General features: G+C 46.3%; 1 protein-coding gene across 1 annotated transcript in view; it reads left to right on the top strand.

Annotated features, from left to right (window-relative positions):
* LOC146335737 (uncharacterized) overlaps positions 1 to 13,296 on the top strand; it is a 352,825-nt gene that overhangs the window by 198,718 nt on the left and 140,811 nt on the right. The window contains exons 25-27 of the mRNA XM_084820776.1: positions 967 to 1,020; positions 5,202 to 5,255; positions 6,483 to 6,536. Of these exons, the coding sequence (XP_084676902.1) occupies positions 967 to 1,020; positions 5,202 to 5,255; positions 6,483 to 6,536 (162 nt within the window). The remainder of the gene's footprint in view (positions 1 to 966; positions 1,021 to 5,201; positions 5,256 to 6,482; positions 6,537 to 13,296) is intronic.

Genomic DNA, 13,296 nt, shown 5'->3' with positions numbered 1-13,296 from the left:
CCCACCCCAACGAAATGCAGAAAATGGAAAAAATCAAAATTTTTGGCACAGTGCTACTGAGAAATAGTGACATGCCTAAGGGATTCAGCCCGTTTCCCATTGGGGTCCTAAGCAGGAATGGGTCGAACAAGCAATGTTTCAGATAGCTAGGATTCGCCGATCATCGTCTTAACAGCTGTCTCATCCTATTCCAGTTCCTGTTTGTAATCGCTACTCACTTTGCATGAACAGATTTGTGCAAATTGAGCAGCGACCGAATGGGAGAATTGTGCAAATCGCCCCAAATTTGCACAAATTTCCTAATTTGCAAATTTCCTCCATAGGCTAAAGTGGGGCCAATTCAGTCTCCTGAGGAAATTTGCGCAAATTAGGAAATTTGCAGCAATCAAACTGGGAACGAGACGAATGTGGGCATGTGTCTGACAATGTGTGCATATTTTGTCAGGCATGTGCACATTTTTGCATTCGGAGGTTCGAATGGGGCATGCTCGTGTGATTTGTGAGCAAAAACAAAATCCTCACGCATCTCTACTCTGATGTGGTCTTCCATCCAGGTGCTGTGCAGTCCCAGGCTTGCTTAGTTCCAGAAAGGTCGCTGTGCTGTACGCCTTCACACCATAAGGCTTAGCCCTTACAACAGGCGTGTCAAGCCCCTTTCATCCCAAGGGCTGAAATTCAGTTTTGGAGAAGCTTTTGGGGGGCCACATTCCAGTGGTGGGAGGGGCCAGAGGCAGAAGGGGGTGGTGCCAACATAGAAGCAATACCAGCATATTTGAATTTAAAGCTCTTACTGGCAGTAACAAAGCCTTCAGAGAGGCGCTTCAACCTTTTATAGAGTGGGGGAAAATGCGCAAACGCCAAAAACACCGCCACACCTCAGCAGTCAGAAGAAAGGTTGTGGCTTGGCATTTTGTTTTGTTAATAGAACTTCTCACCCTTGCTTCTGTGTGCAATTATCTTTCTTAGGGGGACCGGGGTACAATGGGACGTCCAGGACCACCAGGCATTAAAGGGTCAATGGTAAGGAGTAAGTCTGCATTCTCTCGCTCCTTCTCTGCCTGACATACAATAGCTGTCCTCTCTCATTGCCATTCGCATGGCATGTTCTGTTTTGCCATCCTTATTTAATAGCTGAACCACCATTTCTTTCCTCTGTCTTTTACTATGCATGTATCTGGAAGCCTTTTTGTTGTTTTTAGCATCCCTCGCTAACCTCAGCCCGTTCTCAGCTTTAGCCTTCCTGACGACATCCCTGCAATTCTGTGCTACCTGCCTGTACTCTTCCTTTGTAGCTTGGCCTTCCTTCCACTTCCTATATGTGTCCTTTTGTGTTTTCAGGTCATCTCTAAGCTTTTTGGGAAGCCACATTGGCTTCTTTTGCTGTCTTCCGCCTTTTTTTCTTGCTGGAATTGTTTGTAATTGTGCCTTGAGCATTTCCTTTTTTAAAAACTCCCACCCATCTTGGGCCCCTTTTCTCACTAGAGTTGCTTGCCATGGGACCTTACTGATCATCGTTCTGAGTTTATGCTCAGCTGTGCATTCTTCTTCCTCCCCTCCCCCCCCCCACTTTGGGGTCAGGAAGGGTGCTTGACCTAAGCCAAAATTATAATAACTTAGCACTCCTGTGCCCAAGCAGGATTAAGTGTGCCGACCACCCACACTCCTCCACCTCCTCAAATCACTGTAACTTTACAAGCCTGAGAAAATGTTTCCCCAGATTTGCTGAGCAACCTCCTTTGAGGGCCTTCACAGCAAATGTGTCCCGCTGGGGGCATTTAAGGCCATGCATTGTTTAGGGCCCATAGAGCTGATTAGGAGACTGGTCGATCTCGGGATGATTTGCAGTAGACCAGCAAGGGTTTCTGTTTCCCAGTTGTTCAAGAACAGCAGCAACAAACCAACTCCCCTTCCTGACCTACTGCTGAAACGGAGAAAGATTTGGGGGTAACCAGGAGTGGGTTTTTGTGTGGAAGGGCTGTGAACTCTGTTCAGTTCTGACACTCGTAACAAATTCCTTGGCCCGGAATCCTTTAATTCTAAGGGTGCTTCCAGACTAGGCTTTTATCGTGCAAATCACCCTGCCTGATTCACAGGAGGTCTAAATGAGGTGGTCTTTCAATTGTAAACCCCGTGTTTTCCCAATACTTCTTCCGTCTGCTTTCTTTCTTTCTATTGCGGTGGAACGGACAGAATAGCCGCATGATGTCTTTTGACTGGTAGTGCTAACGGCCTTTTGTCTGGAAGCACCCACAGAATATACCTTTTGCACCAGGCACCAGTCAGTCAATCCAGCTGGGGTTCTAGTAAAAAATGAAGCAGATTGCTCACGTCTGCTGTAGAAACCCCAAAGCGATCAGGTCTCAGGCCTGTTTTTGTGGTGAGAAAGTTGGACTGGGAGCTTGGAGATCCAGGTTCTAGTCCTCACTTGGCCATGGAAGCTCACTGGGTGCTTTGGGCCACTCACAGAATTTCAGCCCAACCTACCTCACAGGGTTGTTGTTGTGAGGACAAAATGGAGAGGAGGAGGAGCAAAATATAAGCCGCCTTAGGTTCCTTGCAAGAGGAAAAAAGGTGGGATATAAATGCAACAAATAAAGAAATAAACTTATACCTGGGTTGTACCACTTGAAAAGACAGGCGGGGGATGGGGCTTACCAGCAGGGGATGGTGGTGGCTCCAATTTCGGTGAGGTGGTGATTCCATTCTGGGTTTTAGTTAGCACCAGCCAGAAGGCTAAAGGAGCTATCCAAGGTGCTGGGCCCATTTTGGGGATAAGGTTCAGCACCTTGGATAGCTCTGTTAGCCTTCTGGCTGGTTCTAACTAAAACCCGGGATGGCATTACTGCCCCATTGAAATTGGAGCTACGGCCTCTCCTGCTTACAAGGCAGAATGCGCCTCTGTTAAAAAAAAAAAAAAAAGGCCATGAAGAGTGTTGTGACACCTTAAAGACTAACACTTGGGTCCTAACTTTCCTTCCATGAATGGAACAGAGTTCATGGCTACAGAAAGGGGCTTCCTTACCTCCCCATTACCTTGAGGTGGCCTGTGCTCCCTGAAAAGCTGCTTCAATAGGTTAAGGGGCTAAAGATGGAGGGATGTATTGGTAGAAACATCCCTTTTCATACATGCAACTTACGATCCAATCAGCACAATCCTGCACACAGCTACTCAGGAGGGAGTTCCATTGAATTAAATGGGGCTTTCTCCTAGGTAAGTGGGTATAGGGTTGCAGCCTGAGAGATTAAGGGTGCAATCCCATGCATGTTTAGACAGAAAGAAGTCCTACAACTCCCAGCATTCCCCAGCCAGCATGGTTGGTTGGGGAATGTTGGGATTTGTAGGACTTTTTCTGTCTAAACATGCATAGGATTGCTCCCTTACTGCGCGATCCTAGGCATGTCTACTCAGAAGTAACTCCTTTTAAGTTCAATGGGACTTACCCCCAGATGGTGTGTGTTTAGGACTGCAGCCTTATTGTGCCATGGAACTTTTTGCTTTTGCTGTAAACAGATTAACATGGTTCCCTGTTTGGAAGTTGCCTACATGCCAAAAAGGAAAAAAAAAACCCACCAAGAATTCTCTGAAGATAAAAAAAGAAACATGTTGGGGAGAGAGCAAGTCTAGAACCTGTCTCCCTGACATGCTGATTTTCTACCTGCAGGGAAAAAATATATATGGAGGATCGTTCAGTGATGCAACCTCACACCTGTCATCTGAAGCCCCAGTACCATCCATACATAGCTTTTAGCACTTTAAAGAGAAGTAGTCCAAATATTTGCAATTGTAAAAAAGAAGAAACCATACTGGTGTTAATCACACAGCATTTATTTATTTATGTATTTATGTATTTATTTATTTATTTATGACACTTATATACTACTGAGTATAATAAAATCCTTCAGCAATTCACAATAAATATTGAAATCACATTTAAAATACAGTATTAAAAACAACATTAGAAACACTTCCAACTGCAATAAAAAAACAATTCAAGGAGCAGTAAAATGGAGCAGCATGATGAATTTAATTACAGCCCAGGGAAAGCTTGGGTGAACATGTGTGTTTTCAGGAGGCATTTAAAAGATGTCACATTTTCTGCCTCCCGATCTGCACGAGGGAGGGTTTTCCAAAGGTCGGTGCCACTACTGAGAAGGCCTGCCATTCGGGTATTGCATGGCGATATTCAGTTAGTTTCAGAATAACCAGCAAGGCCTCCTCTGACGATCTTAAAGGTTGCCTGGGTATGTATGAGGGAAGGCGGTCTGCTAGCTATCCTGGTCGCAAGTTGTCCAGGGCTTTGTATGACCATAACATCGTCTCAGACATGGACGTCTGTACACGTCTCAGTAGCTAATAGGCAGCCAGTGCCATTCTTTTAACCGAGATGTTATGTGAGCATAGCTAGGTTTCCCAGTGAACACCCTAGCTGCTTCAGCTTCTGAACAGCACACAAGGGCAGCCCCACACAGAACTCATTGCAGTAGTCTAATCATGAAGTCACCAGTGCATGGTTCACCATGGCTAGCCAATCCCTACCCAGGAACAGGCATAGTTGGTGTACTAACCGAAGTTGGTAGTGAGAGCTCTAGGCCACTGAGGCCACCAGTAACAAAGATGGATCCAGGAGCACCCCCAAACTATGGACCAAATTATGGAGCATTATAGGTTGCTTATTCAGTCTTCTCAATTTAGAAATGGTCTCGTGGCTAATTTTCAATAACAAGTGCCTTAGGGTGATGCTTAAAATGTCTGCCTGTTATATCAGACCAAACGAGTCTACAGCAATTCATTCAGTGTTAAGGGAGCGTTGATGTTTCTCCCAGGTACAACATTTCACATGCACCCCATAAAATGCAATATTTGCAACCAGGGTGGTGGGGGAATCCCACTTGATTGCCAACTTGCATATCCCAGTGGCGCAAACGCTGAGAGCTGGGATTGGCTTTTGCCATTTGCCATGTCTGTACACGGTGATAAATGCACACAGATTCCCCACCGTGTAAAGCAGCATCAAGATGGCTGAACTATATCAGGAGAAGACAACAGGCAATTTAATTTTTTTATTATGAAAAGGTAACAAAACAGTGTACTCATGACTCTAAATATGACCAAGTCTGGATCCAGTCCATTTTTAGTCTGCACATGGATGAAAACAGGTACATTTTGTAGGGTTTCACTCGTGTTCTTCTTTGTTCTATAGGGCCATCCTGGTATTCCAGGAGGCATTGGGGAGCCGGGACCCCCGGGACCACCAGTAAGTAAAGTCTGTTTTCATTGCAGCTGCCTAAAGAGTCTCCTGTTTTGGCTTTTGTAGCTCCATGAATTTTATTATTATACCCATAGTAGAACAAGCCATGTGAAATAAGCTTTCTTCTGCGTAGAACAAACCTTACTGCAATAAGGGGGGTTGGACTCGATGGTCTTGTAGGCCCCTTCCAATGCTACTGTTCTATGAATCCTGAAACTAATCATAATATGAATTAACAGCAGTCATATTTAATGTACTTGTAGTACACTGTCAAACTAAAACTCTCTAAATTTCTCATTAAAACACTGTAGATATAATTATAGATCCCTTTTATCTGCATGCTTTCCTAAAAGAAAGCATAATTGATAACAAATCTGACATAGAAATCCTCTCTTGGTATATAAAAAGGGGAATGAAAAGATAAGGCAGCCAAAGACAGCATTACTATAAGCCATGCTTGCAGAACTTAAGCCCGGGGGCCAAATCCTGCCTTCCTCATCTCCTAATCTGGCCCTCCGGGATATCGCAAATAATTGCCTTACCATCTAGCCAGCTCCAACCTAGGAATGTTGGAGAAATCTGCAACAGAGTCAAATGAGTTTGGTCCTCTGTGACTCCAACCCACGGATTCTGCAGCAGAGCGGGTTTTTCCGCAATGCGCAGATTCCATGGACTTGTGGACGTGTTTTTTTTTTACTTCCCAGAACTGCATGCAAACTTAGTTGTACAAAAATATGAAGAAAAAAGTACCACGGACCAAAAATGCTCATTTCCCCCCATAGGCTAAAGCATGAAAATGTGGATGGGGGGGATTTGTGCATTTCACCCCCCCACTTTTGGGGAGATTTGCTCAAATTCACATTAACCAATGCGCATTAGCACTAATGCACATTACTTAATGTAAATTTGTGCACGTGTGCAAGTAGTCACTAGGCACACATGTGAATCAGCACAAATACACCAAAATTCTCCTGCAAAAAATGCAATTCTGTCAATGAGCAGATGATGGAATGACAGAGACCAGACAATCCGTGAAACAGAGACGGAATGGATTCAACAAAATCTGTACATCCTACTCCAGCCACACTTGACCTTATGGTGAATTTCCCATATCAAATATCCTCAAATGCATAGGTCTTGCATTTCATCCAGAAACCAGATGTCAAGTATCTTGGGATCCTGACAAGAGTCACAGGCCAAGTAAGTTACTCTCATATTCTTATCATTTTCCAGGGTCCTGTTGGAGTTCGTGGGTCCCCGGGAACAAGAGGACCAAAGGGTCGCCGTGTAAGTGATTACTAAAGTTGTATGGTTTCCTACTGAGAATGTTTCCCATTAACTTTCCAGGCAAGAATTTAAAACAGGTGAAAGGGCCTACTTGATCAAAACAGTTTTAACCATTTGCCTAACAGTCGGCAGTGTGTGGGACAAGCAGACCTCAAGCAGGCCTCTCTTGGGAAGGAGTCTTAGAGGTGGGGAGCCACAACTGAGAAGGCCTTGTCCCACATCCTAGCCAACTGTACCTATGCCATCAACTGGACATGGAGCAAGGTCTTGACAATGAACCAGTGAGCAGGTAGGTTCTGTTGGGGGCAGTGGTCCTTGAAATACCCTGGTCCCAATCCAGCAGCTTGATTGAGCCTGGAACTGACCTGGAAACCGGTGCAGATTAAACAAAATGGGAGCATTGTGGTCCAGAAAGCCAACACCCAAAACGTTGCGGTAGTCTAATCTGGATGTGACTCAAATGGGTGTAACGGTGGTTGTGTTTCAGGGTTTGATGGCAGAGGCGATCAGAGTAGGCTCCAAACCAGGGGAGCAAAGCACTGTTCCTGGTTGAATTTTATGGAGGATTGACACTGGAGAAGGCGCAGGAGTTTGGTTGAATTGCTAGTTGGGCAAGCTGGAGAACAGGTCCAGGGGCCATTGATGGGAAAACCCTGGCTGACTGCCACTCAGTTGTACTAAGATGAGGGGTGGTGCCATACCCCCAATCCAGTGGAGGCTGCTGGCTCTGATGTCAGTGGAGCAGTGAATCCACTCTTGGTTTCAGTCAGAACCAGTCAGAATTCCAAAGGAGCTAAAGCTTCCACACCTTGGATAGCTCCTTCAGAGTTCTGACTGGCTTTGACTGAAACCTGGAGTGGATTCACTGCCCCACTGACATTGGAGCACGTTGGATCGTTCCTTTAGAGGTTGCTGTAGGAAAGGATCTGGTTTCTCTTAGGGTGTTCGATAACTCTATTTGAGAGACCGTTCTGCATTACATTAACATACCTGGGCCACTATGGCTTTAAAACGAAAAGTTTGGTTCCCAACAGGGTTGTGGGAAGATCCAGATTGAAAAGATGCACTGACTTTGATTTCAGCTGATCCCTGCCTTTTTCAGTTGGCTGTGGTTCTTGCTGAGAGAGAGCAAGCCACAGCGGTTTTGACCTGCAGTGCCAGATTTCTGCTAGTTTTAGATACCAACTGGAGGGAAAAGTCTTCTTTCCGCTTCTCATTCATCAGATTTGGCGCAAAGGGTAGAAGGAGCTGGCTGGCCTGAATATGCAAAAGTGGTAGGCCTTTGCATCTCAGCCCAAGTTGCTAGATCTGCAAGCAAAACTCAATTTTTAAATTGAGCTAAGCTTGCAGCCCTACCGTGAGTCAACACAGATGAGATTGCACAAAACGAGTATTATTCAACAGACATAAAGCTTCTATTTTGCCTTAAAACGAGGCAACATGAAGGGTATTTTTTGTTTTGGGGGGGCATAATGCTATGCATGTTTAGACAGAAAAAAGTCCTACAACTCCCAGCATTCTGGCTGGGAGTTGTAGGCCTTTTTTTTCTGCTGGCTGGGGAACACTGGGAATGGTAGGCCTTTTTTTCTTCTGGCTGGGGAACGCAGGGAGTTGTAGGCCTTTTTTTCTGCTAGCTGGGGAATGTTGGGAGTTGTAGGACCATTTTTTCTGTGGTCTGGGGAACATGGGGAATTGTAGGCCTTTTTTTCTGCTGGCTTGGGAACGCTGGCAGTTGTAAGACTCTTTTCTGTTGAAACCTTTTAGAATGGGGGGAATAACTGCAAAAAATCTGGGAAACCACCCAATAATTGGTGGTTGGACTGAAAGCAGTGGGCCAGTGAAAGGAGGCGTGGCCTTCTGGGGAACAACGTGGGTCCAGATTGGAACCCTCAGAGGGCTGGATTCGGCCCTGGGCCTGATCTTCTGCTTCTCTGATGTATGTGCTGCCCATTTGGCTTATAGTCTTCCTTTCAGATCTGACAGCTCTCAAGGTAGTTTAAAACGGACACAAGTTAAAATGACTAAAAGCTAAATCAATTAAAGTAAGCAAATAATCCCGTTGCAGGAGCAGAAGGCACCGCTGGGCCTGTGTGATGGTGCACCCTTCCCACCCACCCCTCGCCTTCTATATTTTCCAGCCTTGCTCCTTTGCCCATAAGTGAAGCTCAAGGGGACACTTTGGCGCAGCCACTGGCCACCCCACGTTCCATTTACAGTGCCGTTAGGGGCAGTGGAACTGGAGTAGCAGAAATGACCATTACTCCTCCCTAGAGCATCCTTTTCCTGCAGCCCATCAGGGTGGGAGCAGGTCATCTGAGAACCTGCAGCAGCCCATCGGGTTGGTCACCCTCGTCCAGTCAGAAATAGAGAGGACGGCTGGGTTGTTGAGAGGTCCAAGCACAGCAAGTTGTCCTATTTATTGACTCCTTTCTTGCGAGGGACAGATGCCTGCGACGCCAGCTGTGGTGGGCTTATTGCCCCACCAGAGCGCTTTGCGCAGGCAATCGGGCAAGTGTGCGTTCTCCCCATATTTCCAGTTGCCAGGAAGAGCGAAAGGCACCATTTTGCAGGAGAAGAACGAACGATGTACAGAGAAGCCGGCACTGTTGACTGGAGATGAACGGAAAATAATTCTGGAAGAGGCTCTCCTGGCCCAGAACGAATCTCCGTTCCCTGGCATGCAAACTGTCAGTGCTCAGTGCCACACAGAAACAGCAGTGCCAAGAGGAAGCATCTCCCCAGCTCTTCCTTTCCGCATACTGTTCTGGAACAGCAGCCTCTTCTTTCTTTCTTTCTCTCTCTCTCTCTCTCTTTTTACAAAAGAATTCTTTTTTCCCCGGAGCCAAGCCTGTGTTTCCAGCAGCCAGTTCTCTGCAACTGCGGTATTTGGGCTAGTCCTTTGCCAGAGGTTCCAAATTGCACAGGTTTTCTTCATTCGCCTTCCCTTCCAGCTAAGCCCGGGTGAAGCAGGCAACTGGAGAGGAACGGCGCCGGTGGCGAAGCCTTCCGACGGCCCTCGCCCCCAAAACTGTCAGAGCCAGTTAAATTCGGAAATCTGCTCTCCAAAAATGCTATTTTAATGAGGTGGAAATAAGGCAGTTAAAGACTTCAGAAAGACCAGCGGGAGTTTTCACTTTAGCACAGGGAAAAAGCCGCATCCTAGAGGAGTTCAGCTCTTTCGTAGTCTGGGTGGTCAGTTCCGTTTTGGCCAGGAGCGTATGGGGCATGGCTGGAGGCCCCACAGTTAAGTTCGGGTCACTGTGGGTCGTTCTGCTTAGTCCAAACAATGCAGTAAGGGCCAAATTATGTATGGCATTATTCACATGTTTAAATGAGCATGCTTCACTTGGCCACTTCTTAATTTTGAAAGGGGGCAGGGAAGCAACTGTGGGCCCCTGTCTGGAACATGCTCCTGATCTAGATCAGGGGCCTATACCAGTTTTCTGCTGAAAATGGCTCCCTCTGGGCTTCTTTTTACCTGGCTGTTTCCTGGGTTTAAAACAAACACAGTGTTTTCTACATTTGAATACCCTCGAAGGCCTTTATTGTGGTCCGCAAGTGTGCTCTGACCCCCCCCCCAATTATTTCTTTATTTATTACATTTCTATACGGCCCAGTAGCTGAAGTTTGCTGGGCTGATGTCTCCTCCTGGTTTCTCACTGGCCCTGTTTTGGCTACAGTTCTGCCGGCCCTCATCACCTGCGTTTGCTATTAGAAGGAATCATATCCCTGAGGAACTTTTCTTACATGCAGCCTTACAAGCATTGCCTAATAGCTGCCCATGACTGGCCATGATGTTTATATGTGCCGCGTCCATGTTCAGAGGCATCATCAGGTTTTTGCCTTCATGTCCTGCTTTTGAGTTTCTCGGAGACATCTAGTTGGCCACTGTGGGAAAGAGATGCTGGATTAGATGAGAATTAATCTTAGATGACACAATAGGTTAAAAAAAGTCAATAGAGGCCAGATTGGGCAGTGTTACCTAGTGGCTGGAGGACATGTTTTCCCCCATAGACAAAGCTCCATCATTAATCAGTCATAGGTCATCTTCCTCCAGTTGTAGCAGGGGTGTTGTTAGCCTGAGTCCATGGGCGTTGCGCCCTGGCTGTATTTCCCAGAGCTCTGAGTGTTCACTGGTGCTAATGGAAGGCTTTTTCTAATTACTATACCAGGGATGGGGAGTTGATTTTCGGGGGCAGGGGGATTTGCAGCTGGGGAGCAAAGAGTTGATCATGTTTTGGGGTAGGGTGCAAATTAATTGAAGGGTTTATTTTATTTTGGGTGATTGTGGGAAATGAATTATCTGGCTTTGTCTTCTGTGACATTTAAATAAATCTGAATAATTTCTGAATATGCATATATAGTATAAATTAGCAAATGCAAATTGTATGCTGATTTGTGTCTTATTGGCCTGTGCCCCAAATCTTTTCTAGCATCTCCCATGAGTTCTAGGATCCCTTTCTGGAAAGCTTCATCTGAGATTCTACAAACTAGACAAAAAATGTAGGTAGCTGTGTTGGTTTATTAGGAATTTTTTTTACAAAACACCTCGACCGTGTTGTAATACTCTTGTTAGGGCCTGTGTTAATTGTGTATGGAAAAAGAAAGAGCCAACTTTCTGTAAACCTTCCATGTCCGCATGCCCAGAAGTGACTCTGACTTGCTACAGCTGATCAGGCAAATATGAACTGTCAATATATTATTTGCTCTAATGTAAGTCTGTGGTGCAACCACATAGATTGGAATACTGTGCACAGTCCCAACCTCAGAAGGGCTATTGTAGAGCTGGAAAGGGCCAACCAGAATTATCAAGGGGCTGGAGCGACACCCTGGTGAGGCAAGTGTGCAACGTTTTGGGTTTTCTAGCATAAATAAAAGGTGAGTAGAGGGGGATGGACATGATAGAGGAAGCCAGTGGGGTCATCCCATGAAGCTGAATGGTGGGAGATAGATTCCAGAAGGAAGGACGTCTTCACATAATGTGTAGTTAAACTGTGGAACTGGCTAGCAGGAAATGTAGTGATGGCCACCAACTTGGATGGCTCTAAAAGGGGATTAGAAAAATCCATGGAGGGTGAGGCTATCAACGGCTACTAGTCACAGACATCTGTGCGGTGACTGTGGGAAACAGAATGCTAGACGAGGTGGACCGTTGGACTGATGCAGCGGGGCTCTTCTTAGGTTCTTAGGCAAGTAGTATTTACAGACCCGTGCTGCTGTGCAGCATGCGCAAAAATGCAGCCTAAGAAGATAAGAAGGGCCGTCCTGGGGCCCTGTTTCCAATAGCAGCTGGCCAGATGGCTTCGAATAAGCCCACAAGCAGGATCGTGAAGGAAACAGCCCTGCCTGTCCCCCAGCAGCTGCTGGTGGTCTATAACTTCCATTATCCCTAGCTGGCTGGCTGGGGTCAGTGGGAGTTGTAGTCCAACACTTCTGGCAGGTGTTGGCCATGCTGGCTGGGGGTTATGGGAGTTGTAGTTCTAACACATCTGGAGGGTGCCAGATTGGGGAAGACTGGCATAGCGTCCCTCCAGACTTTGGGAGGGGGAAACTGGGGGGGGGGCACCATTTGGATTCCCCACAGTCCCCTAGAGTGACACTGCCTCGTTGTGGGTAATTAAAATGGCAGGTGGCTTCCAGACCTGTCTGCCTGGCCTGGGGGCCTGGCTCTGGTATCAGCATTGGGCCCCTCCCAGGGTGTTGGGCCCCCAGCAGCAGCCTCAGGTGATGTGTGCTGATGCTGGCTGGGAGCTCAGCCATCCAATTTAAGCTCCTGCACTGCCAGGTAGAGCTACCAAGCCCAGCACTGAGAGCTGGCCTGCCCCACAATTTAATTAATATTACCCCATGGTATAAGGAGTCATTGTGGTCTAAGCTAGGGGTGGGCAACTTGTGGTCCTCCAACTGTTTTGGCCTATTTTCTCCATCCTCCCCTGCCACTGGCTGGGCTGGCAAGGGCTGATGGGACTTGTAGGCCAAAACATCTGGACAGCCTCAAGTTCCCCACTCCTGGTATAAAGTGATTGTTATGGTATTGATTGTTATGATATATGCCACATGCTTTGTACACCCAAGCAGCTCCTTTCTACCCAGCCGCACGCTAATTATCTTATGTGATCAAGTCCTTGATTTGATTGTCATTCCTCTCCTCCCCGCTTTGGGGTTTGTTAAGTTTCTGGGGAGTGGAAAGGAACCCTGAACTGTCATTTCAGATCGTGTCATTTTCCCCTGTGTGTTTCTGATCCAAGAACGTAATTCAAGTCAGAATGGAAAGACATTAGTGCAGCTCCTTGCCAATGCTTGTGGATTCTGCCGATGCATGTTTAGATGCTTCATTAGTAATTTCAGTTTTGAAGGCAAATGAATGGCTGATCTGGTTTTGATTGCACAGAACAATAGAGATGTATGGGGGTCTCCGTTTTAGTGATTGTAGCCCTTGGACAGAGAAGTCTCAGCGTCAACTTCTGAAAAGACACACACCCAAAACAGACATTTTAAATAAATATTCCTCCCGGTAAAAGAACGGAATTTTGTTCCCATTTAGCTGAGTCTTTCTCCCCCACCCCCCACTGCCAAAGTTTTTTGAATTGAGATAGGAAGCCTGTTTTGTTTCATTCCCCCCCCCCCCAAGACGTTTTTAATGAGTCCTAGATTTTCAGGAAAATGATTTAATTCTAAGGATTAATTTTAAACACATGCCAAAGAATACTTGTATTCGACACAGCCTTTTACTCGTGCATCAAAGCCTCTGTAGAATTAA

The sequence above is a fragment of the Heloderma suspectum genome, chromosome 14 (genome assembly GCF_057233095.1).
Source record: "Heloderma suspectum isolate Gila_16-S chromosome 14, 16-S_ref, whole genome shotgun sequence".
NCBI classification, from domain to species: domain Eukaryota; kingdom Metazoa; phylum Chordata; class Lepidosauria; order Squamata; family Helodermatidae; genus Heloderma; species Heloderma suspectum.
This window is presented reverse-complemented; position numbering and strand designations above follow the sequence as displayed.